The sequence below is a fragment of the Stegastes partitus genome, unplaced genomic scaffold (genome assembly GCF_000690725.1).
Source record: "Stegastes partitus isolate 25-593 unplaced genomic scaffold, Stegastes_partitus-1.0.2 Scaffold9, whole genome shotgun sequence".
Lineage (NCBI taxonomy): Eukaryota > Metazoa > Chordata > Actinopteri > Pomacentridae > Stegastes > Stegastes partitus.
Window position 1 is genome coordinate 783,676 of NW_007577740.1, and position 27,141 is coordinate 810,816.

At 39.8% G+C, this 27,141-nt stretch overlaps 1 protein-coding gene across 10 annotated transcripts in view; it reads left to right on the top strand.

Moving 5' to 3' along the window:
- The window catches only part of lama2 (laminin, alpha 2), a 225,864-nt gene that overhangs the window by 32,046 nt on the left and 166,677 nt on the right, over nt 1–27,141 (top strand). For all 10 annotated transcript variants that reach the window (XM_008284577.1, XM_008284594.1, XM_008284585.1 and 7 more), the window contains exons 2-3: nt 14,672–14,842; nt 17,664–17,776. In XM_008284577.1, the coding sequence (XP_008282799.1) occupies nt 14,672–14,842; nt 17,664–17,776 (284 nt within the window). The remainder of the gene's footprint in view (nt 1–14,671; nt 14,843–17,663; nt 17,777–27,141) is intronic.

The window sequence follows — 27,141 nt, forward strand, 5'->3', positions numbered from 1 at the left end:
CGCATGCACGAACAACACATGGACAGGAAGTCTTAGTGAGAGCAGGATGTTGACTTAGTTTTCATTTCAGCTTTCCCTGAAAACCCTGGAGGTCGACAGAAGAGCGGCCAACAGATGTAAAACCAGAGTTGGAAGTAGGGCAACAAAAGTACAGATTCATGTAGGCTGTAGAAACCTTAAGGTACATTTTTGTTTACAGCAGTAATGTAGAGGGATGACACTGAGGAAGGCAGACAGGCAGTGCAAAGACAAACAGAGAATTGATTTTATATGTGCGTTTATGTATTTTCTTGTTTTGTAAATTCTTCATTTTCTAGTCAGGTTATACAATCATGTAGCTTATGACACTCATCTAAAATGTAATTTAAAGGGACAGTTTTTGAAGGTCATCCATATTCAGTGTGTTACCTCCAGTAGATCACAGGAGCAGACAGGAGGAGCAGCATGGAAGCTGAGCAGTGTAACGCTGTTGACAGGGTCAGGGACAAAACATCGTTTTAGGCGTCTAAAACCAGAAGCAACAAAAAGATCAATATCTCTTTAAACATATGCTGCAGTTTGACTATTTCCAGTCAGACAGCCCTTTCTGACAGAGAACTGCAGCAGGTATATATCACTGTCTTCAGAGCCGTCAGAGCCACCAGACCTGAGCTGTTGCTCTGTCGTTGTCCTGGCTGACATGTTAAAACCCCAGCGTCACACAGCTGAGCGGAACAACTAATCGATTGAGGCAGAGGTTGATCAACAACTCCTGTTTTCTGAAAGGTACAATTACTGTTTGTCAGTGTAATCTGGTGACTTTAAAGATAGTGCTATAAATGCTTCAGTTCCCCTTCCCGTCCTGCAGCAAGGTTAAGCACAGAAAACAGTCAAAATATAGCATACACTTGAACTGATATTTACCATTTTTGCTGGACCTTTTCAAGGTGTTTAATGTGTTTTATTATCTGCCCTATCCACTGTATTACACAGCTTAGCTTCTGTGCTGCTCCCCTGTCCTCTTCCTAGTACATTGACTATTACGTGACTATTGTCAGTACCTCATACAATGTGAGAAGCCTTGTAGTGGAAGTTTGGATCCAAAAGCGAGAGGAAGACAGGTTAAACAATAATTAAAGGTTTTATTTAGGGAGCCAGGAGTGAGGGACACCAGGAAGCAGGGAGTGGGATCCAAGGTGGCCAGGATTCCGTGGAGGCGGGAATCCAAAACTCATGGGGCTGAGTGCAGGCGGGTTAGGAGTGGCTGGGTGTGTGCTGGCTGGGTGATGGCTGGGCAGCGGTCCGCCAATGGAGGAACGCTGGAGAGCAAAGACGAGATATTCCGATTACTGAAGAAACTAGCTTAAAAAAACTCACAAAGGAACACAAACGAGAGCTAGCGGCCGAAAGTACCACTCAGAGAGTTGACAATCATCTGGCACTGGAGCGCAGGTGGAGCGAGGCTTTCACCAGTACCTCATCACCAGATAGGCTGCAGGATCCTCCTCCAGCCGACCCCGCCCAGCCTGGAACACCAGCACCAAACGAGAGGCAAAAATACTCACAAATAAAAAAAAAAAACAAGTTCATACTCATTACATACAACCCCTTCTTCAAACACAACAAATGTCCCTTTAAAGTAAAAAGGCCTTAAAATTCATTTATTGACTGTAACACATGCCAATGTTAGGATTTAATACTAAATGTGTGAAAAAAGCCTCAGCTGTAGCTGGTTTAGTGCCAGTTAGGAAACATTCACATGACAACCTGCTACTCTAAGACAGCAGGATGATTGTTATGGTTTGCCCTAAAAATCCACATGTTGTCTTTGTCACTGTGAGCATGATGGAATCCTGACAGCAATAAGTTCATCACTGTGGAACAAGTTGAGGTATGGTGCCCAGCTCGTTTCTGGTGTTTCAGACATCAAAGTAAAGCAGTAGCTACCATGCCAAACTGTTTTAAGATAGAAATTTGTATGAGCACAACGTAGAGCGACAGAAACAGAAAGCCACTCCATGTCCAGGAAGTGTAATTTTCCATCTATTACAAAAGTCATTCATTTATCCAACATGTCAGTGTGAACCACGTTACCATAGAAACAACACGCAGCAACCAGGGAACACTGACAAGTGTGTGTGCATGTGTTTAATACTGAACTTTTTTGTTACATGTGAGCGGCTCTGAACTGAAATCAACAGTCAATCTTTTGACGTGTGTGTGTGTGTGTGTGTGTGTGTGTGATATGATTAAGATGAAAGCTGATTACATGCTATATTTAAAGCTTTCATTTGTGATGTTTATAATGTGATGCCTTTCGTGCCTGGGTTCATTTCCTTTTTAACTTTTTTTAAAATGTATTTATTTATTTTTTTTACTTTAATCACAGATGACACTACAGTAAAGCTAATCAAGAATGACTATTTTTAGATCTGTTCTCTATTCACAGACTGTTTTTTACCTTGCGGCAATACTGAGGACTAATGTCATTGTCTTTTTCATTCAGATTATATAATTTAGATCTTTTTAAAGTTCTGACCTCACTTTGCAACTTGACCAAACAGTGTGTCTGATCCAGGCCGCTCCTGTGATGAACTCATTACATTATGAGTGTAAAGTTTTCTGCTTTGAAATCACTTTTGTATCAATAGTTTGTTAGTGATGGTTAATATAAAGTGTGGCTGAAGACTATTCTCATCCTGTCCCCGGACTAATGTGGTTTCACTGTGGCTTAGCCTATGTCTAACCATTGACATCGTTGTCATAGCAACATCGAGACAGACTCTTGAGTTGTTGGCCTCTTTATGCATTGATGCAACACCAGAGAGTTAGCTATCACAATTACAAAATATGTCTCATTTTCTACAGCCTTTGTAAATATAAGAGTATCTGTGAGTCAGTTATAAATATGGCCCGGCTGTCTGAGCCACGGTGCCCATCACTGTCGCCTCAGAGCTACAAGGTCCTGAATCCCTGCCTGGGATCTTTCTGTGTGGCATTTTCATGTTCTCTCTGTGCAGTGTGGGTTCTCCAGCTTCCTCTCACAGTCCAAAAACATGTTGAGGTTAATTGGTGATTCTAAATTGTCTGTAGGTGTGAATGTGTGTGTGCTTGGTTGTCTGTCTCTAAGTGTAGCCCTGTGATAGACTGGTGACATGTCCAGGTATCCCCTGCCTTCACCCTGAGTCAGCTGGGATAGACTCCAGCCCCCATCCGCCCCAACCCTAATGAGGATTAAACAGTGTGATAATGTTTGGATGGATAGATGGTGTATGGATGGATGGATGTCTGAACCATGTCTGCCTCAGTTTTGTGCTGCCATACCTCAAGAGAAATGACGTTTGTGGTGTAATCAGGACTCACATTGATGCAGGTGATGATTGCAGGCAAACCAGAGCAGTTTTCTATGTAAAACATCCAAAATTGATACATGATCAGTTTTTAATTAAGACCAGGAGAGAAAAGCTTGAATTTAAATTTGAACATTTTACTTTGAATTTAGCATTTTAACCTATGAAGGTATGCCGGCAAAAACTCTGTTACAGTCACGCAATAATGAAAAGTACACACAAATAAATGAAGTTACACATAAATAAAAGTAAAAGAGAATACAAAGTTGATACACATTGAATAAGCAGGTAAACCCTGCAGGCAGTATGCAGGGATTAAGGAGGAAGGCTGGAGCTCCATTGTTAAGGGATATTTTCGGGGTATTTTTAGTGACTTGACTGTCTCCAACGTAATTGCATGTTGCTTAAAAGTTCTAAGCGAGTTTATTAAATGTTGTTTTGTTCTAAGCGAGTTGTTGTGGATCCCTGATCTTGAATCAAACCCATGATTTAGACAGAGAGCTGACACATACTGTTCCAGCTCTGATGCCTATACAAAAAAACAAATGTGACGGGAATATATATTTAGTACAAAGATCGACATTACACGTGTATGCTGAGAGCAGCCTTTGGTGTTTACATTTTCTAGCTACCAATCACGATTTAAATATTCCTGCCTGACTGTACAACATGTGTTTTTTTTTTTTTTTTGGAGAGATTGTGATTTGAGTTGATGACCAGGTCAATTACTTTACTTGAGCTCTTGTGAGGATGCTGTTTGCTGTTCTGTGTTTGTGCACTGGGCTTTCTTAATAACTTGAGATCTATCTTGAGCCAGCAAACGTTTTTTGTGTTGGTGTTGAGTCATACCTTTTTGCTCTTGCCTTAATGAGAAACAGGCCGTATGCATTTAAAGTACTGTAGCAGATAAATGGACACGAAAGATTGTTTTGTCTGAAGGAGGAACTGTTTCAGATCATTGAATATAATGACCACATGACATTAGCGATGAGCAGACACAGGCCGGCATCACAGCCAGAATCAGTTAGCAAGAAGCTGTGTTCTCAAATAACCAATTCTAGTTTCCTCACTGTGATGAGAAGTTTGATACGTCCACATAATAACATAATTAAGTTGTGATTTCAAGACTGTAGGAGCTGTGATAGCCGCTGCTGATTTCACCAGCATAAGAACATTTTAAACATAATTGTGACATCTTTGGGCATGTGTTGAATCCTCCTGTCCTTGTTAAACTGTTAAAATCCCATTTCCAGCATTGCCTTGTTTGTGAAACTCAAAGAAAGGAGAGAAATCCTATTTCAGGTGTCTGAAACACAGCTGAGCTAACAAAGCAGTTTCTTTTGGGAGAACTCCTCAGAAAGCTGAAGTCCAGTGCTGATTAGAGTTTATGCTGGTTTTCATAATGAGGGCTGGAAATTAATTGGAATTTTTTTGTTTGTTTGTTTGTTTGTTTCTTACGAATCCTTTATTATCAAAAGTGAAAAGACAAGTTAGATCAGAACATACACTTTAAATACAAAAAAATGAAAGGCTTTCGTATCTGTAATACTAGCTAGTTAAGCTTTCTCTACAATGAAACATCTTGAACGTCTTGACATTTCCATTAAACAGTGTCATGATGTGAACTTTCAACAAATCGATAAACAGATTCAATCTGTGAACATCTTTATTTTTATAGAGGACAGAATCCCCTCTCAGTTCTTTCTTTTTTTTTTTAATAATACATTTTCAGAGTCAGTACAACAGATGTCCGGTGGGAATGAGTTCCAGATTTTGGGAGCAGAGCGGCTGAAGGCCCTGCTCCCCATAGTACTGAGGTGGCCGGAGGTCACTGTGAAGTGGATGGAGGATGAGGATCTGAGAGAGCGGGTGGAAGAGACGATGTGAAGGAGATCAGACAGATAGGGAGGGGCGAGGTTGTGGATGACCTTGAATGTATACAGGAGGATTTTGAATTTGATTCTGGATTTGACAGAGAGCCAGTGGAGCTGCTGTAGGACAGGGGTGATGTAATGAATGAGGAGGTTCTGGAGATGATGAGAGCAGCTGAGTTCTGGACCATTTGAAGCTTATGGAGGGATTTTTGGGGGAGACCGAGGAGGGCAGAGTTACAATAGTCAATGCGAGAAGTGACGAGGCTGTGGACAAAGATAGAAGCAGTGTGGGGGTGAGGGAGGGACAGAGACGATTGATGCTGTGGAGGTGAAAAAATGCAGACCGGGTGATGTTATTGATGGGGGATTGGAAAGAAAGTGAGGAATCGAGGATGACACCTAGACTCTTAACCTGAAGGGAGGAAGAAACTGAGGAGCTGTCAATGGAAAGGGAAAAACTGTCAGTTTTGGATAGTGCAGATTTTGTAAAGAATCTCTGTTTTGCCACTGTTTAGTTTAAGGAGGTTAGGTGAACCAGGATTTTATTTCAAATAGGCAGTTGGTGATGGAGGGTGGAGTTGGGTTTGCTGGAGATGTAGAGCTGGGTGTCATCCACGTAACAGTGAAAATTAATGCTGTGTTTGCGAAAGATATTGCCAAGGGGAAGGAGGTAGGTGATGAAGAGAAGGGGCCCCAGGACAGAGCCCTGGGGCACACCGGAGGACATAAGGGAGGGCTGTTAACAGAAGGACTTGAGTTGAAGAACTGAGTACAGCCTCAGAGATATGACTACAACCAGTCAAATGGGGTGCCAGTGATACCAATACCAATTTTGAAATCCTAAGAATCCATGCTAGATTCACAATCTGCAACTGCTTCTCGGTTTAGAGTGATGAAGGACACAATGCATTTTAGCGTTAGATGTGTATGTACATCGAGCATATTAATTTGTATGTGTGTCTGAATTCATTTTTTATAGCACATTTGTGAATGTATATTTTTGCATGTGCATTTACAGGGGATAAAGAGGAACGTGTTTCACTATTTTGCACCTGTGTGTTAATGCACATACACATTTGCGTATGTAAATATGTGTATATTCAGGTTCTGTGTGTGTGAGAGAGCATACAGGATTATTGCAGTCTCATCCCTCATTCCTCTCCTGGCCCTGACCCTTTAAAACAACACTCCATCTTTCTCTGGGAATCCCTCCATCCATCTCTTGCTTTCCATCAATCTTTCTACCTTTTTCTGCATCCATCTCTCTCTTTCACCCCCCAACTACTCGGGTCGGAGGGAGAAATGGAAAGTTACAGAGAGAGAGAGAGATACAGAGAGATGATCCTGTCTTTTTCAACCTTCTTCTTATTCCATCAAGCATACATCTAGCCTCAAAACTCAACAATAACACATCCATCACACACACATAAGCACATACACACACTGCAAGGCAAGCACTGCAGTCATCTACTATCATAACAGAAAAAGCAAATAAAGTTTTATTCATAATGTAATAAGAAGCCTTTATAAGATAAAAAGAATATGCTGTCATTCTGTGCTTGTAGAAATCTGGTCAATGTAGACATTTTCAACTGAGATTTAAAGTAGAATTCCGTATTGATCTACTTATTTTTCTTATTACCACACTGATGAGTAGCATGCTTCAGTACTCTCACTTTTGTTAAATCTACACATGTCCTGTGTGTGTGATTGGTGATGTGTAAATGAAATGGCAGGGCATCTGAAGTTCACTCTTGACAACCAAAATTTTGTTGAAGCAGTTAACTTGAGTGACAAATACATAAATAGAATTTTGTCCACAGGATCCGTCAATTCTACGGTTCCTATTCATTGTCAGAATTGCTGCGTGTGTTAAACGTTCCTATGGCATCCACAGGGGTGGTTTTACACGCGAGTTGCCACTCTGTTTCCCAATATTACCAGCTTGATAGGTGTGTCACTCACGGGCCACGAGAGGGTCACATGACAGCTGCGTTACCTTCACCAGACACCAGTCCTGTATAGGCGTTGGACCAACTTGGCAGCTCGGTCACTAACTTTATCTTTTTTTTTTACAGTTCAGAGAAACATTTGGGGCGAGAAAAAGCTATGCAGTTGTTGATTCTATCCTCATTTTAGTTCAACGTCTAGTTTAGACATTTTAAGAAAGTTTCGTGAGGCGTTGGACCGCCGCACGCCGGATCTCATTTGCATAAAACTGAAGTCAAGTCTACTTTATGCAAATGGGCCCTTTAGTTGCCAGCAAATTTAAATGTTGATCAGTTGGTGATGTCATTGCCCGTGTTTACCATGTAGCTCAGAACACTCTCAAATGAAGGTGGTAGTGGTTGGTGCAGTGAACTGTGTCACTAGCCAACATGAGCTGCTGCCTGGTGTGATGATATAAAAGTGTGGGCCACCTTCTCACAGTCTGAGGACACAGAACAAAGTTTGCTGCAGATCGAAGCACAGGAGAACTGGGAGAATGCTGATGAAACTTAAACAAATAAAAAATAACTGGGCCTAAGCATCGGGGAAGGTGTTTTTTAAACTGCAATTGCACCGGGACAGCTCAGTTGGAAAGCTTATGATCGACATCTAACATCAGTTATTTCACCGAGTCAACTGTGGCAGCCCAGCCTACAGGACCCATTCTTAATGATGCTATCAGTCTGTCACTGGCCTGCATCACTTCACCTCAGTGGTGTACCATCATCAGACCGTCACATAAACTTTTACCGGCCCTGTATGTCTCTTTATCTGCCCTCTCTGTGCTCCTGGGCGGCTGGCTGTGGCTCAGGCGGTAGAGCTGTTGTCCTCTGATCATAAGGTTGGCGGTTTGATCCCCGGCCCCTCCACAGTCGAAGTGTCCTTGGGCAAGACATGGAACCTGAAGTTGCTCCCAATGGCAGGCAGCACGTTGCATGGCAGCTCTGTCGCCATTGGTGTGTGAATGGGTGAATGAGAAAACACTGTAAAGTGCTTTGAGTGCCGCTAAGGTAGAAAAGTGCGATATAAGTGCAATCCATTTACCATTTACCATTTCTGTCATTTAGCACATGAGAACATGCTGCGTCCGGCCCCAGCTGTCACGTTAAAAACCTTTCAATTACAGTAAAGCTGGGTATTAGAAGTTGGAGTTTCGTAGAAGCAAGTCATACAAATCATATAAGAAATACTGTCTACAAAAGCAACACAAGCGTCTTAATGATCTTTGTCGTTGTTTAGCATATGCTAACACATCTTCTAGCTATATTTACCAGCACACATTTGATTAAGGCCACTGAGTATTTGTGCAATTCATAATTCAAATAGTTAATTCGACTACTACAAGTCGACCAGCAGATGAGTTCTTTTGCTCGGCTCTGTGGCTTATTATATCACTAATGGGCTGATCAAGGTCTCAAGATTCAAGTGAACAAGAAAGTCATTGAAATTTGTGACAAGGTCAAGCTGGGAACTTGTTCTGCTTGGTTAACGAAAACTAATTTTACATTTTCTACCCCAGCTATAGCTGCCTTGCAAAATGTATAAAGTTGGATGTTGAAACAACTCCTTTGGCAATGACACTGCCCAGCTTCACCAAGTATACTTATATATTTTGACAGTATTATAATTTAGAGCCTGTATGGCAGTAAATCCTCTGAGACATCTGGTTAACAGAGCGTAGACGGGGGATAGAGAGGCCAACAGACAGACACAGAGACAGGTTACCATAGTTATCAGAGCAGAGAGAAAAGAATAGAAGGTGATGAACCTGAGGAGGTGTGTGTGTGTGTGTGTGTCTGTCTGTGTGTGTGTGTGTGTGTGTGTGTGTGGTGTGTGTGTGTTTAAGGCAGCCACAGACCCGTAGGCAGACAATCATTGTGTCCTTGTCATTCAGTGAATCTGAAATGTGAACCCTCGTCTTTATCCAGCCCTCTCCATTTCTCTGTTATCTCACCTCATTGTTCAACATAAAAGGCAAGAAAGAAAAAAAAATTATCAACAGCTGAAGTCAGAGTCATACACATGATCACATTTTCCCAAGAAATCTTGATGTTTAGGAGAAGTTGCTATGACAGCACACTGAGAAGATGTAGAAAGCGTGCTTTGAAATGTACCTTTCTCGTTCTGCTTCCTGCAATATTTAGTGGAAGCAGTATTTTCCAAAGTTGTTGTTCTCTGCACCAAGATAATTAAATTGGGGAAATTGTGTTTTGTTTGGGTTGAGATTAACTTGGCAACTTTATTTGGTCAAAGCAAAATGCTTGAAATGCTGTCCACAATTTAATTTAGCTATATAATGAATGGACTGAATAGCCTGAGTCAAGATCTCAGAACTGCTGCCCACATCTCAGATTTTTTTTCAGTGATTTAAATAGGTCTGCTGCTTGGTTCATCAGTTTTTTTCCTAGTGGAAAAACTCAACCAATCAGGGCTTTGTAATAAGGCATATTTTCCCTTTAAAGGGCTTTAGAAAAAAACGAAGAAAAAAGCAACAGTAATGGGGCCAATACGTGAAAAAAGAAGCTCAAATTGGAATATTTCTCTGCAATGACAAATGACTCTCAACCAACAAATATGTCTTTCTCTACTGACAGGGTAGAGCAGCAACTCTGACTTTTGAATCAAACATGGAACTAAAGAAAAAATGTGTTTAATTATAAGGCTGTACACTCTAGTGCAACTTGGAATGCATTAAGACGAATGACATAGTTTGGCTAACTTTATGTATTCAGCATTTAATGTTAAACAATGCAACCGACTGCTCCGTCAACCTAGGAAAAGACGATTTTCAGCATTTCAAGCTTCAAAATGAGTCCAAGTGATGTGAAATGAGAATCTACGGACACAACAGAGGATTCTACTTCACCAAAAGTTTCCCATCTAGACTTGGAAGCAATGAAGTTCCCTTTTAGATCCCTTGTGAGTCTTTAAATCAGACATGCAGAACTGATAAGAAGCTTAAGGTATTAGCTGTCTCAAATCAAGGTAAAATGACACTTTTAAAGATTGCACAGTCTCCCACACACATTTGTATCTGGAGATTCTTCCAGGTTGTGGATCAAAAACTAGAAATGTTGGCCTGATTTCTTGGCAGAAACAAGAGGCAGCATTTATAAATGGTGTGGAGAAGAACCATAAAAATATGTTCATGAAAACAACCGTTTTGATCTCGCATTAAGGCCTTAAATGAGGCAATTTTTAGACTGGAGTCTGGATTTTCTGTGTTGGCCGAATGACAACCTGATGGCGCTTCCTTTTCTCTGCTGCTGTGGTAGGAGCATGGCTTGGTAGATTCAGAGGGCATTAGTATACACACTTACTGCGTGCTTTATTTGCTTTGGGGGCTTTATCTTTAGCCAGTTGCAACTGTTCAAATTGAGAATAAGTGAACAAAAGAGTGCAATGAAAAGAGTTGAGCCTGCCCTCTGCTGACTAGGTTCTTTGAGAGGTTGACCAAATATCACACTTAAAATCTTGAGGCATCCAAAAAAGAAATTGCACAATGAATAGATGACTCTGAAAAGATTTAGATATAACATGTGCAGAAGCACCTTTATTGTCATTGTAATGCTGAGGCTTAGGGACAGAAAGGCCACTTCACACGGCTTCATTTTAAGGGAGAGTTGGGAATCAGGCTTTGTGATTATTGTATTTGTGTGACTGTAGTTTTGTCCGTACTGTATGCTGGACCTGTGGACATGACTGATGGATGAACTGCTGAATTTGCTGTAACTTGCCTAAAACACCAGCGGCTGCAGCACATGTACAGAAAACAAAGGTCAGCATTAAGAGATTAGTTTTATTTCAACCCCACATTTTTTTCCCCCATTAATGCGGGTTGTGTGGCTCATGCTAATGTTGTGTACATCATCTTGTTGTAGGTGTTTGAGGACATGACTTGCACTGAACAATACAACACATCCCTGCTATAGCATTCCAAATTATTACAATTTTTACACAAGTTATTTGAAATGTTTACTCGACATGGATATTTTACTGGGCACATTTCCTCCTTACTTGTCTCCTCTCTGCGTAAACACAGACAAAGTTGAAAATAGATGATTGATTTTATTCCTCTAATAAATTAGGTAATTTTTCAGATTTTCCAGCCCAATAGCAGGTTTTTGGGTGTCAGAGCTCAAAATAAATACAGAAAGCCAGTCATCTGCAATGGCCATTTTGGCTAACTGCATAGAGATGTACATCCATAGGATCCTACTCACTGATTTGCTTGAATGGATCTTTTGACAGCAGTCATGCTGGAAATGAGACTGCAGGGCTGCTCAAACAGCTCATTTTAAAATGAGTTGTAAACAGAAATTGGTGCAAATCTGTACAGTGTCCTTCTTACTTCAGAGGGTTTTGATGAGTAATGAGATGCGTAATCTGTTGTAAAGTCAAAATTGTTTCAGCCTTGAATAATTTAACTCAATATAAATACCCTAAAATAATCAGAGAAGATAAGTGCTTTATCTCAGTCAGTAAAGAAGGAGAAGTTTATCTGGGACTTTTCCTTGATGAGAGCTCTGTGTTTATGGAAGTCGGGGATGTCTAAGTGCTGGAGTGTCCTCAGATATCGTTGCTGAAAGGTTTGGATGCACGTGTGTTTGACTGACTGTGTATATGGTAGGTTGTGAGTATGCGTGTGAGAATGTGTACACATGTGTGAGAGAGACTTTGGGTGTCTCAGATGTTCTTCACAGTTCATCAGTGTTGACATCTGGCCAAACAGCTGGACTCATCTGGACACACACACAAACACACACAGACTGTCCACACACTGCTTCTCCTCTGTGCTTTCCTTACACTTTTTCTCTGCTTCCATCTCATGTTCTCGTCCATCTGGCTCGTCTGTGTCGTACATTTTCTGTACATATGTCTGTGTTAATGATTACATACGAGTCTGCTAGTTGCAAAAGGTATTAAACCTGGACTGAGATGTGTTATGCAACATAATATATTCATGTGTTTGTCGGTGTGTGGGTTTTCCAGACAGGAAATGTGAACCATATGTATGTTCAACATTCCAGTACTTGTCCTTCACTCTGAGCCCTCTAATGTGCTCTCACTATGGGAACAGCGCAGACAGTTAAAGGCTGAGAAACATACAGATTACTCATGCTGCATTTGTGTGGTAACGGCATGGAGATGTCAATAACCAGCTTGTTGTGGAATTCTATAGCTCCTGACGTGATCCGTGTCTTACAGTACAAGCTGCTTTAACTCACTCTATAGCTAATGTCACACATTTTATAGCAGATGCACGTGTTCTACATAAGACAAACTACACAGCAAAATCATCTGTATCAGAATTTATTATTTATTATCAGAAATTATTTTGTATGGTTTTAATTTTTACGGTACATTTGTTGCCATGCAAATCATACATACATACATACACATGTTAAATGGAAGAAGATTATTCATTTTCAGGAACTCAATACGTTTTGGACAGGTTATTTAAATATCAGCTAAAGCTTTGGAAAATTATGGTCCTACTGTCTATAAATTACATTATCATTTGCATAATAAAGAAAACAGGTGGCAAAATGTGTAAAAAATTGTTAGTAATTACAACTGTAGTGACTAATCATCAAAATTGAGTCCAGCTTATATAACCTTGTAGGAATACAGCGAGCACATTCTTTCTGTTAATAACAGGAACACACTCCCCTTGGTTTTAGTGACATGGCTCCAAACGTTTTATACCAGGAACTGCTTTTGACATGAAGATTTAAGTTAAAGTTGTGATTCTACCTTCATGATGTCTAGGGTTTTGTTTTCACAAAGTTTAAGTACAACATCCTGTTTGCATAGTGCATCTTTATTAATGACTTCCAGCAGTATTCTGGAAAATAATATGTGTGTTTCCATAAAGAATGTTCCCTCCAAGTTCACACACTGGGGCTCCAGCAGTGATAAATATCCACGGACAGAAAATGAGCGTTGCTTAATCAACACAATGCAAATGATTTGTCTTTTGATATAGTGTTATTAAATTGCTCAAAGTCTGTCCAGACTAAAGCTGGCCAAAAAAAAAAAAAAAACGGTCTCTCTCTGCTTCTTTTATCCACAGATAATGTGAACATGGGTATTTCAATCTGTGAGGGGTAAATGATGTTAACTGCATTAGACTGTACCGAAAATACACCCAGATTAAATAACTTGGATGGTATGAAACCCTTGCCCTCCCCCTCATGTTCCAGGCTAATTACTCATAACCTCAATACAACAGAAATACAAGCGTTTGTTGGCTCACTCAGACGCAGAGAAACTGAAATAATTGTAATGATTCGAAATACAAAGCCTGAATGCAAAGCAGGATGTTCTTAATAACCACCACTGCAGCATTTTGGCAACTTAACATATTTATTTTTTTACTTTGAAGAAGAAATTAGCCTGACCTCATTTAAACTGCTCCGAACAAACTCAAATCTGTGATCAGAGGAGATCTGACAACGCGATTCAGCTGAACCTGAATACAGAGTGTACTGTGTTCACATCCCATCTTAATACATGCAATATAAAGAATAAGTCAACTGGCATTTTTTAGAAACAGGTTTGTGTGCTGTCCAGCCCACAGACAGATGGCAAAATCAATATACAGCAAATATCGATGTAGGTTTGATGTGTTTTTTCCCCTTTCCCCTCCTCTTTTTTCTTTAACCCTCTAAACACCAAAGCCTGCCAGTAAATTTGAAAGGGATTTTTTTCTTTAAGCAACAAGGCAATTTGACAGTGTGCATCAGAGTGAGAAACTGTAAAAATAGTCAGATTTTCAACTTTTTGTTGGTTGCTTGGGTTTGACTGTCAGAAAAAATGTCTTTATTTGTAATTGTGAAATTTCATCAAAGTTGCATTATTCTAAAAAAAAAAAAAAAAAAAAAGAACAGTTTGCGCCAGATTCTGTATAAAACTAAAAATGCTGGGTTCCTCGACATAGCTGAGAGGCCACGACTGACTCACAGCTGTCATGACTATAATTAAGTTTTCAGGTCAACTGCAGGCAGCGTTCACACAGAGCAGAGATGAGACAACGGGAGACTGCCAAGACAATAAAACATACCTGATGAGTAAAATAAATGCAGCAAGGCTGGAACACTGTATACAGAGGGGCAAGTTGTCAACAAGTTGATGTAGGATACGCAGAGGAATGTAAAAATTGCAGTGATTGTAAAATCTGTCCACAGAAGACATTTCTGAGTTCTCTCTACTTCTAGTCCTGGTAGTTCTGTTTCCATCGATGTACAAGACTTTACATTACAGTGAAGAATGAACCCACAGTGAATAAAAAAGTGACAGAAGCAAACAAGACCTAGAACCTGCTCAGGGTTCAGAGGGTTAACATTCTTTTTGTTGACTCCTAAACCAGAAAAGCAGTTGCATCCATATATTTAGCAAGCATCAGTATCGATGTTTCTCCTTCATTATTTATTTCTGCATTTAATTGCCTGTGTGTGTTGTTATTCTTTTTTCCAGGACTGTTCCCAGCAGTATTGAATCTGGCGACTATGGCAGATATAAGCGCTAACGCTACCTGCGGCTCAGCGGGTCCAGAGATGTTCTGTAAGCTGGTCGAACATGTGCCGGGTCAGCCAGTGAGAAACCCACAGTGTCGAACCTGCAACCAAAGGAGTACAAAACCATTTGGTAAGAAAGATTTATACCCACCCCACACTTGTAGTCTTAGTGATTACAGTAATAAATCATGCTAGATTAGTTAATTAGAGCACGATTGGCCAGATGTTAACCGATCACTTTGTCTGAAATGATAATTATCAAATGAGCTGAGGAATCACTTGCAACGTGACAAGATGACAGCACAAAAATACCCTGTCATCATTATTCAAACCGTCGATCGGCCTGTCATAATGTAATAGATCAATAATTCAATTAACCACTTAGCCAGTCATACAACCAAGCAGCTAATTAATCAGTTTGAGTGAAGAAATCGTTGACTAGTATCCAATGATTAGTTAGTGAACAATCCGTTTAATCAGTCAACAATCAGCCAGTAGCTATGTTTGTATAACAGTTCATCAAGCAGTTGGTCAGGATGAGAGAAATATAATGACTAAAAGGATACACTGCTGCAAACGGGATGAAATAGGAGAGGTGACAAAGGAAGGAAAGGCTGATGGGTGAGAGAGCAAAAGAAAGATGAACTGATGAGCTTGAATTGATTAAATTCAACCCAGTGACTGAGTTATCGTTCAAAGAGAATAGTTTGACATTTCAGGAAGATTGGATATATGCTGATTTGTCTTTGTGTTGAGAGTTACATGAGAAGAACATTAACACTGCCTTATTTATCAGTCTAATAGGAAGCTGGACACAAGAGATAGTTGAACTGAGCAGAACTCCAGCTTGAAGGTCAGAAAACCTGCAAGGACACCTCTGAACTTATTAAGAACTCATTTTGAACTGGTACAAAAAAAATAATGGCAATTTTGGGGTTTTCCCTGTTCAATTCAATTCAATTCAATTTTATTTGTATAGCGCATATTTACAACAACAAGTCATCTCATAGCGCTTCACAAAGGCAGAAACAGAAACACCCAACAGTCCAAAGCATTTGGATTCCCTATAAGCTTCAGCAGTCTGCAAGCAGTCCGCAACAGTGGGAAGGAACCGAAAACCCCCGCAGGGGAAAAAAAAACCTCCGACAGAACCAGGCTCAGGGAGGGACGGCTATCTGCCTCGACCGGTTGGGTGGATGTAGGATGAATTATACAATTCACTAAGATGTATGGATAATTTCTTGGCAGGGTACAGTGACTTAAACCCTCCAAGCCCCGCGGAGATGCTCTGCGTCCATCTCTACTTTGCTCTCCAAGTTTTTGTTGCAGCAAGTTGTGGCGCATTTTGAATTAAACAACATGACTTGACCTGTCATAGTTACAAATGATCTTGACTTAATCTAATCATAGTTACAATCTGCATGCAGCTCCAGGTCCATCTCCACACACAGTGCTGTGGCTTAAATCATAAATTTGTCGTTGCATAGATATGCTAATATCTAGCTAAAATGCTAAAATATGAATTACTGAAAAGCTTAATATCCATGCAATGCACTTATTGCATCAATATATAATAGATGCTTGTTACATATTTGTACATATTGAAGGAAAAAAGTTATGAAAACGGATCAAACTTCTGCAAAGTCACATCTTTACCAATTTCTTCCCCCATCTTCCAACTCCTGCTTCTCGGTTGACAGGAAGGTATGTGACACTTCAGTGAATAAAATTATGACATTTATTTCCGTTAGGCACTAAACACATGTTTTTCCCAATTCTGTCATTCTGTCTGACAGTATCCCACCATTATGCTTCTGATAGTTCCACATTCCAGACAATCTGCCCTACATAATTTTAAAAAGATATCTCTACTGCCAGGGTTTTATGGTGAGATACATGTAAAAGCACAACAACTTCATAATGAGAGTTTTCTTTTTCCTTTATTCAAAGGTCAAAATAAAAACTTTGGAAGTATTGTCATGTCAAATGCTGGAAGATCTGGATACCCTAGACTGTTCTGAAAAAAAAAAGAAAAAGAAAAAAGATACAGCATGTCCTTATAATGATAAAGATCTTAGATTTCAGATGAAAAGCTTTGAGGTAAATGTAGTAAAATTACCCTGAAAATAGGCTGGGGCGCATAGGTTAGTGGAGTCTTGTAAGGCACCCAGGTCAAGAGGTTTTTCATCAATTCCCTAACTGTGCAAATGAAATAAATGAGATATAACCTGTAATATCACATTTAGAAGTGTATTTATTTTAAGTGCTGCGCAGTGAGGCATGCTGTTTCAGCCTGGCTTGAGTCGTTATGCTAAGCAAGTCTAACCTTCTGCTGGCTCCAGCTTTGTTTTCGTTTTTTTTAGCAGAAAGCATGTACTCATGTACAACTAAGTAAGAAAGCAATTAAGTTAATTTGAGCATATATTTAACAATTCATTTTCTGCTCCTTGGTTAATTGATAAAGTGAACTTTTTCTGTGCAAAGGTTCTTCTCTCTCAACCTCACATGGAACTAAGAAGGAGACAGGGACAGGATGTGTGAAAGTGTGAGAAAAGGGAATAATTTTCCTGAAGGATATCCAGTAAGGCTACTTTATTTAGCGACAGATAGTTACCATGGTTTTAACAGAGATGTCACACGTAAGTAAACAGATGATTGGCAGGTGCCAGTCAACCAGAAACATTACATCTTCCTTTAAAAAGCATCACTCACACACAAGTACTCAAACAATCCTGCGCACACGGCATACGTAGAAGCTCTGCTTTTTGACCTTTCCGTTATAATAAAGCTATTGTGTGGAGTAGTAGAAGCACTCAGAAGTAGATTGTGCAAACGGAATGACATTTTTTTTTTTTATTCAGAATTGAAATGAAATCATCTGAAATGGAACGAAAATCTATCATTGTAGAAAAATGTAATTTTGCTCCCTTTCTGCATGTGTGTGTTTTTAGAGCATCACCCCATAGAATATGCCATAGATGGAACCAACCGTTGGTGGCAAAGTCCCTCTATCAAGAATGGAATGGAGTACCACTATGTGACCATCACTCTGGACTTAAAACAGGTAGAAGACACACAGAGTGGGGAGAGAGAAGAGCTGTCATATATATGTTGGTTCATGTTCTTTATTATGGGACTCTTTGTCTTTTTTGATCAACACAAATGTCCACGTGTCAGTCTTCCTCCATACACAGCAACACTCCATACACAAGTGTTTGGCAAGTTGTTTCACATTACTCAGTGAAAAGGTACTTGCAATGCTTTATTTGACAAGTTATTTTATGTTTAATACGAAGCTAGGCTCTCGCTCAAAGTTCCTTTAAACCAGAGGTGCCTCCTGAAATGTTTCAGTGGCCCGACGGAGCCACTGGTGATCTTGGGTGAAACACAAAAACCAAAAGTCAGAACTGAACTTAAGATTTTGTTTACTGCTGTAGTTTAGAGGCTCGTTATAAACTAAGTCAAAATGATAGTTAAGGAATTGGCTTTGTTTCTACATTAATTCTGCTCTACTGTCTGATGTGCATAGACGAACAGTGGTGCCGTAAGGATTTTTAGTTAATTGGGTAACAGCTCTTTCTGTTCATTGATGTCACGGCTGCAAATGTTCCTGCTGCCTCTGACAAAGTAAACAGAAAAAAATGTTTTCACTTTATGATCAGATTTGTATAGCAAAATAATATCCAGCTGTGATGGAGCTCAGGATTCAGGCCTGATTAACTGCAGCTAATAAACTGCATTTTAACAATAGAAACCACTTTCTTTCTTAACTCCCACATTTATGTGAACATGTGTGTTATGTATTATAATAATCACAAGCATGGACATAACCTTCTTGGCGTGTGTTGATGAAGAAACGTAAAGAGGCAGACAGCTGTTCCTATGCACCGTTTGGAAGGTGTATTTCATCGAGCACTACCACAGACAGGATTTAACATTGGTGTGGGGTTTTCTCTGACTTATTGTATGTTAATTCCTTGGAGGCTTACCCCAGACTTAAATTGATCCTGCATCCAAAATATGTCTTTTTAGTATTAACCTGTCACTTCCTGTAAGATTGCAAAAAAATGGTTTGCAAAGTCCCACAGAATGAAAGCTGTGGTTGACTTTGATTCTCAATGGGTGGGAAGGATGTTAATGGTAAAGTTGTCATTATTGAAATCCATTGTGACTGCTATGAATCAAATCAGAGCACAGCCTCCATTCTCCGTGGAGAGAAAAACCTTTTTCCATTTATTACAGTTCATTTAACAGCGTCAAAGGCACAGATAACTCAGACTTCGTTGTTGCATTGTGCGTATTAAGCATTCTAAAACTGAGACAGTTAGTTAAACATTTTGATAAAACTGATTCCAAAAATTTCGTCGGCATCGTATTTATTGCGAGCGGTCCATTGTGTAGTGTGTAGTGCATGTTCGTCTATGGGAGGGAACTGTTCTTTAAACAGAGGGAGGGAAAATAAAACTTGGAAATTAAGCGTGAAATCAGGAGAAATAAGTATAAAAATATTTTCTGGAATTGATTTGAGACAGAAGATGCCACCCATAGACACAAACCTACATACATATGAGCAATGTTTGCACACATGTGGAGAGTACAGGCTGGTTGGAACCAGGGGACTTACTATCATTATTATCAAATGTATTGGTGATGGTCATCAGATGCACACAGCATTGGTTCCAAGTGCTCGCTGTCTTTTGATCATTTATCACTTTTGTGTTCCATGTAAACTGCTGTGGCCTTTCCTTGATCTAATCTTAACAATGATGAGAGTCAGGGCTTAACCAGTTGAAACATCCATGTTATTCAGTCAAGTTCCTTTGATTTGCATTTTGTTTCTGTACCAAGAGTGAATTGACTGTCATCTCACTGAGATGCTATCAGCTACCAGGTGCTTGGCGCATCGAGGTCCTCCCTAATGTCTCTCCTACAGCGATTGTCTTTTTAGATTTACTTAACACACCAGGTTGTATGTTGTCATAGTGAAGTCAGCTCGGATTTCGTTGTATATACAGTTAAAACTATTGCTGTAGTTAATCGTTAGAAGGTACAGTGTGCAGCTTTCTACAGGATGTATCTTTGTTGTGTCATCCAAAGTATTATTCTACCCACTGTTGTTTCAGTCGCTCGTTAAAATGGGCTTACATTTTTGAGTTGAAAAACTTGGCAAGAATCTATGTGACTGAGGGGCTGTGTACTGGCACGGAATGATTTAGGGCATCCAGTTTGGTTTAGAAGTGTGATTAAACATATTAATCTGCCACATTATAATTATATGGATGTCATGAGAGTTAAACTAATGAGACTGAGAGATTTATTTTATGAGAACCCCCTTGGTTCATTAAGAGAAGCCAGTCAAAAATTTATCTAAAGGTTAAAAACAAGTTTTAGATGAGTAATGAAAAAAACATCAGTATTGGAGAAAAAGAACACAACAGAATGATAAAATCAAAGAATCAAGCATCAGTGACAGAAGAGCTACACTAACTCAAACAACTATTTAGGCATCTGATATAAATGATTTTTTGCCCAGGCAGAATGTTGTCTTCACTTTCTGACATTTTTTTTCATTCAGTTTAAAGTACATTTTGTTTTGTGATCTCAGCAGACCAGGGCTCATACCTTGCTCTTGGAACATTGTGAGATTGAATCTGTTCGTCACTTTCCCATCTCTTCTGGCTCCCCTCACAATGCACTGCAAAGATGCCAAAAAATGTATCTGAAAAGCAAAAGAAGAGAGCTAGAACAGGGGAGAAATGTGGAGTAACAGAGAAGGAAAATGTGGAATCTGAAGAAATGATTCAATAAGATAAGGAAATTAACAGGACACAAATAAGAGCAAAGAGATGTCATATTTTTAAAAATCTGCAAGTTTAATATGGCTGTGGAGCTAGAACGTTACAACATCGACATAGCTGCACTCAGTGAGACATGACTGCCAGAACATGATAGTTTGAGAGACCATGGCTACACCTTTCTCTGGAGTGGGAAATCAAGTCAAGAAGAAGATACAGTATAGCTGGCAGAAGAGAGGAGGAACCGTTACCTATCAGCGATCGCATCATGACATTGAGACGTCCATTGCAGAACAAGATGCATGCTGTAATCATCAGTGTATATGCTTCAACCATGACTAATCTAAATGAAGTGAAAGAGAAGTTCTACAGTGAGCTTAGAAACACAATTAGTAAGGTACCAGCTGAAGACAAGCTCATTCTTGTTGGGGATTTCAATGCAGTTGAGTTGGAGCTGACATTGAAAAATGGTCAGGGCCAATTGGAGGCTATAGAAATGGAAAGTGCAACTCAAATAGAGAACAACCTTGTGAACAAACTTGCTAGACTACATCATTATCAGACAGAGCGATAGGAAGGATCTGCTGGACATCAGATCCATGAGAGGAGCTGGCTGTGGCACAGATCACCACGTTTTGAGAGCTAGGACCAGGTTTACTTCCAGGAAAGGATGCAACAAGGCAGGAACAAAAAAACCATCGTAGAAGTTAGCCACAAAAGCTTTGGTAAGTGACACGACCAGACAAACACTGACTGAGGAAATGAGTAAAGAGCTTTAAGACTGGGATAACCTGAATGAACAGAAAGGAGTAGTACAGAAATGGACATCCTTGAAGTAAACACTCTACAATACAGCACATAAAGTACTTGGAAAACCAGGGAGGAAGCCCCAGGAGTCCAAAATTCCTGATTACATCTTTCCTGCCTTTGGAAATCAAGATCAGGGATGACTCACTCTCCATGTGCAAGAGCTTCAAATACCTAGGCAGCACTGTGTCTGAGAATGCAAGAGTGGGTGAGGAATTGTACTCAGACTGGGAAGAGCTAGGGCAGCCTTCAGTGAGCTCCAAGACAGACTGTTGATACATGTTAAAATGAGAGTAAAATGTAAAGTCTACAGAGCAGTAGCACTGCCTACAATATTACACAGTGCAGAAACATGGACGATCTACAGAGGGCAAGTCAAGAAACTTCATGCTTATATGATGAGACACCTCAGACAAATTATGAATTAAATGGAAAGACAGGATAAGTAACAAAGAAATTCTGGACCGGGCCAATCTGCTTTTTATGGCAGACCTATTCATACAGATGAATCTACATTGGCAAGGACACGTTGAGAGAATGAGATATGAACATCTCCCTCGCCAACTACTCTATTCCGTCCGAGCTCTGTGAAGGGAAGAGAAACCAGGGAAGGCCTCAACTTAGATCCAAAGACTGCTATGATGATGATGATGATGATGATGATGATATGCCTTCTAACAGATCACCAGTCTATCACAGGGCTACACTTAGAGACAGACAACAAAGCACACTCGCATTCACACCTCCAGACAATTTAGAATCACCAATTAACCTCAACATGTTTTTGGACCTTGTGGGAGGAAGCCGGAGAACCCGAGAGAACCCACACTGCACGGGGAGAACATGCACACTCCACGCAGAAAGATCCTGGTGTCCTCACCGGGACGTGAACTGGCAAACTTCTTCCTGCGAGGCAACGGTGCTAACCACCAAGCCACCTTGCAAGCCCACACTAAAACAAACTCTGCTTTATTGTGTATTTTTCTCTATATAGAACCAGAATTTACTAAATGAACATCATGCTCAGGGGTCGGCAACCTTAAAAACTCAAACAGCCATTTGGACCCGTTTCCCACGGAAAAGAAAACACCGAGAGCCACAAAACCCTTTTGACATCTAAAATGAAGATAAAACTGCATATATCTAACTGCATGTATATATATAATTTTTTTTTACCTTTATGCTATGTATAAAAAGCTATAGTGTGTCGCATTTATGAAATCAATGAAGTGCTACAGAGAAAACAAGATTTTATTTATGCATGCAACAAAAACATTGTGAACTCTGAAAAAAAGACGCTGGGTTGAAGGTGACTTTCAAATAAAATTGTCAATGTCTATTTGAATCCTCTTCGTATATATGAAATAAAAAGCCAATCTTAAATTATCCACCTGCAGCAAAATCAAAATGCTGTCTGGTTGTCCTGCTGACTGCAGCTGGGACTGCTGACCAGACTCCTGACCACCTGTGAGTGCTTTGATTTAGCGAGAAAGTCACCAAGTTGGCAACACTGTAATTGTGACGCATATTTTGAGCGACAAAAAAATTCAACACATTTTATTTTATTGTTCCAAGTTTACAATAAATCTTCAAATTTAGAATTACATTTTAAAAAGTAATGAGCTAAAATAAAATACCTTTAAATTAAAATACTCATTATTTATTTTCCAAAGCCGCAAGCAGCTGCAGCAGAGGTATGAAAGAGCCACATGCGGCTCTGGAGCTGTGGGTTGCCGACCCCTGATCATGCTGTACTGAAGGAGACATGAACCTAGCGACTGAGAGCATGAACTCACCAGGAAAATGTTTACTGAGGCTACAAACCAAGTGAGAAGTAGAGTATATATACTCATAGACTTCTGTAGAGTCTCACTTATTTTTGCATTCAGTTGAGTGGCCCCCTGTTGGCTATTAGAGAGAATGTAGGTTTAAGACACTTAAGGATTGGCTTCACTTTTCAGACCTGGATGCAACATTTTTTTTGTATACAGTCAATGGTTTCAGTTGGTAGTATCAGCAATGCCTGTTGTAGCCACAGAAGCTGGTGCTACCTACCTTTCTGGTCCTGCTATGGCTGCTCGTCCGCGGTTCTACTGTTAGAGAGGTGCTGCTGTGAGGGCTACTGAACTACTGAACTCAAACTGCAAACACAAAACATGATGATGACGACAATAGAAATTGTTGTTGGTGATGTTATATATAATGTGTAGTTATAACAGCAATCTGGCACATCTCCACCAATAAGTGACTCACCACCAGTGGCAAAATTTAAAGAACAGCAACTTGTAATTGTAACAGCTTCCTGTGTACCCAAAGAGCAGAATCCTTCAGGATCAAAAAACAAATACGTAAAATAAAATAAAATAATGTAAGAACGTTAACAAGTCTTTTATCCATAGTAAACAAGCATTTTTTCTGTTAAAATCTTTCTATTACTATAGTTACTATACTAACACTAAGCCAAGACACAGATGGATGGATGGTGGAAGCAAAACTATGACTGTGCTGCTGTCAATGCAGTGTGTCACGCAAGACCAACAGAAAACAATTGCAGTAAAATAGAGTGAGATTTGAATGCTAATGTAATGTTTATATTGCAGTATTTCAGTCCAGACTAATATTATTCTATTTAGAGGCAAGAAGAAAACAGAATAAAAGTAAAAGGCAAAACAGTGAAGAGCCTTATTTACTTTTTTTCCCCCTTGCCAAGCAACACATACATACAGTATAATTATACCTCTAGACAGCCATCTTGACATGTTAATGACTTCAGACCCATCAATCACACCTTCACAATTGTGGTGCTGCTGCTGAATCAGTATTCAGCCTTAAATGGTCTCGCCAATACACAGACACACACAGGCACGTTATTTTTCCTCTTATCCCTGTTAAAAAGTTCAAAGGGATGTACAAAGAATGAATGAAGAAATTATCAGAAGCACTGGAATCTGGGTAAGAATCTAAAGTAAGTACTATAGTTTGGTATTTCCAGCAGATTTTTCTTGTCGCCAACAAAGTAATGTACGCTTTCACAATACATTTGCCGTCATTTTATAAATACTTTGAGTGACTGAATGACTGTGTGAAGTGAAGAATGGTTTAAAAAGTAATTTTCAGTTAGGACTGGGCAATATAGCTGGAAAATCTATCACAATAAAATGTTTCATTTCAGAGTGCTAATTACTGATCATTCTTAATCAGCTATTTCTAATAAAAGCCTGCAAAAAAATGGTTAATTTTGAATTTAACCACCTATACATAGTACATAGGTAGTAATTTTAGTGGCAATGCAGCAATGAAAAATATACACTTATGCATACATTTTAACAGATAATTAAATAAGGATAAAGGTATGATCTCACTTTGATATACATTAGCTTAAATAAGGTAAGTTGCTGCACCTGCACCACCCTGACGGAAACGTTCTCAGTGGGTGACCAGGACCTGGTGTCACCAGATGGAGATTCGGCACCTGCCTCCAAGTCCAACCCGATGTCAAGCCCGTCAGCTCTTGGAGCTGATGCGCATTGCTTAGGTGGAGATTGTGGGGGACTTAGGGTTGTGGGTGTTTTTAGACTGCAAAGCCTGTCCTACAAGGGCAACCACCGGTACCTGCTGGCCAAAGCCTTCAACCAAGCAAGAATACTAGCATGCCTCAGGAGACTTGCATGGAAGCCATAAGGAAAGAGGCAGAGGGTAGCACACTTCATTATCAAGACATATGAGACGCTGTTTACAAGTCAGAGAGGAAGCACGCTTGGAGTTTGTTCGTGCAACCAAACTTTGTGTTTTTTGTTATCACCTTTTATGCCAGGTTGCATTTACATGAAGCTACTGTATGATCAAACTTGTAAAACTTCAAAAAAGAATCCTGAAAAACATTTCAATCCTGCTTGTCTGTCCAATCTTGATACTACAGTCAATAGAAAGATAAAATATTTGGACATGAGACGGCCTTTCCAACCACCTACATTTGAGAAGGCTACAAACAATCCCCTTGTCATCAAGTAACTGTTCATTACTTTAGTTTTGCCTGCTAGATGACACCGGATGTGCAGTGATTGGCTGTAGACGCAGTGTGTGTGTGAATGTGTGAAAATGTGCATGCTTTGTGTATATGTATGTCTGAGGCTCGATCAGAGCAACGGAAAGCTATTTACCCTCCAGTGCACTGAATTTCCCTTGCGACCACAGTCATCTCACTCAGAAAATGACAGTGGGCTTGTGTCTTTGTGTGTCTATGTGTGTGCTTGTCGCCTGTGACATCACCATACTCATTTTCTATCTTGTTATTTTTGAGCCTCTCTGGACAGAAAGACTAAATAATGAGAAAGAGTCGGGAATGAGGGTCCACGTGTATCACTGTGTGTGTGTGTGTGAAGGAGACAGTTGATGTCTGTGAATGTTCCTCGTCATTTTTAGATGCATTCTGAAATTGTAATTGTGCATGACGATGCATCAGACTTGACAAAACAATCCTCTGCAGTGATCTGTGGAAGAGGGTTGAGCATCATTTCTGCCTTTGTAAAAACTTAGTTTCTAAGTTCTAGTTATTGTTATGGTTGAATTTACACAACTTTTCTTAATTTTCAAATAGTCACTTATTTTTCTTCTTATTGAGCTGTTACACCTCTGGTCATCCCATATCAAACTTAAAGTTTTTCAGTCATGCCATGTGAAATCTTGTGTTGCCTTTGGCATTGGCAATAATATGCATATAGATTAAGAAATTAGTAGTAAATGTATCAGAAGTAGTCGACCACGAGGGGATAAATTTGCCTTGCCATGGCAACAATCTTTTATCAGCTTCAGACAGAATTCAGTTAAATTGCAGTTATTATGGAAATGCTGCGATCAGTTTGATTGATGGGCAGTGGTCAAATCATGCAGCAGCTATGCTCTCTCGGGAGGGAAGGAGAACCTGGTGATCAGGGTCCTGAAAAAGGCTGCCAGTCACAGGTGCTTTTATCCACACCTTTGTGCAACATACAACATACATAGAAATGTGCCTGGAGGCTAGCACTTTGGACACTCCACATGTAAATGCACCTTGAATTTTCAAAAAAACTTGCTAAACCACATGTATAGATATGTGGAAATTATTTTATAATGGGCTACATTGACTTTGCAGATGCCCTGTATATCCAGCCAAAACCTCCAGACAAGTGATCAAAATTAGCAAAACAACAAATTTTTCACGAAGAACATTGTGAAAGATGCGATACAGATGTTTGAGGCTGGAGTCTATTAGTTTTCATGCTGGCTTGAAAGAAAATGGCATATCCATCTTATTGGACACATTTTGTGCGTTAAATGGTATTTTCTTTCTGGAAATGATTCCGTGAAACATACATCATAGTGGCATTTGGCAACATAACATCCTTTTCTTTGCTTTTCACTATAGAAAAAAATGTAAAACATAAAAAATGTTGTGGTCAGAACATCAGAAAAATGGCTTCATTCATAACTGAGAGGACATAAATTAAACATCTGCTGTACCCAATGAAACTTTGTTGGTTTATTGTTTGACAGTAGCTTGGGCCAACGCAAGAATGTGGGAGAGATTGCAGCATCTGGTGTTTTGTGTAGACTAAAGCCTATTTAAAAGCTTAAGACCAAATTACGACCCAGTCTGTGAGTGAGCGTGTTAGTGTGTATAGGCATTTTGTTTTAGTGCGTGTGTGTTTTTGGGCTGTTCAGACAGAGAGGCAGACTTAAAGAGAATGGATTTCAAATGGTTGTTACACAACAGGCCATGTCTCTGTTTTATCCAGAAGCTCATGTCTGTATATGCTGCAGCCTCTTTACTGTTTAAGTCAATGTGGAA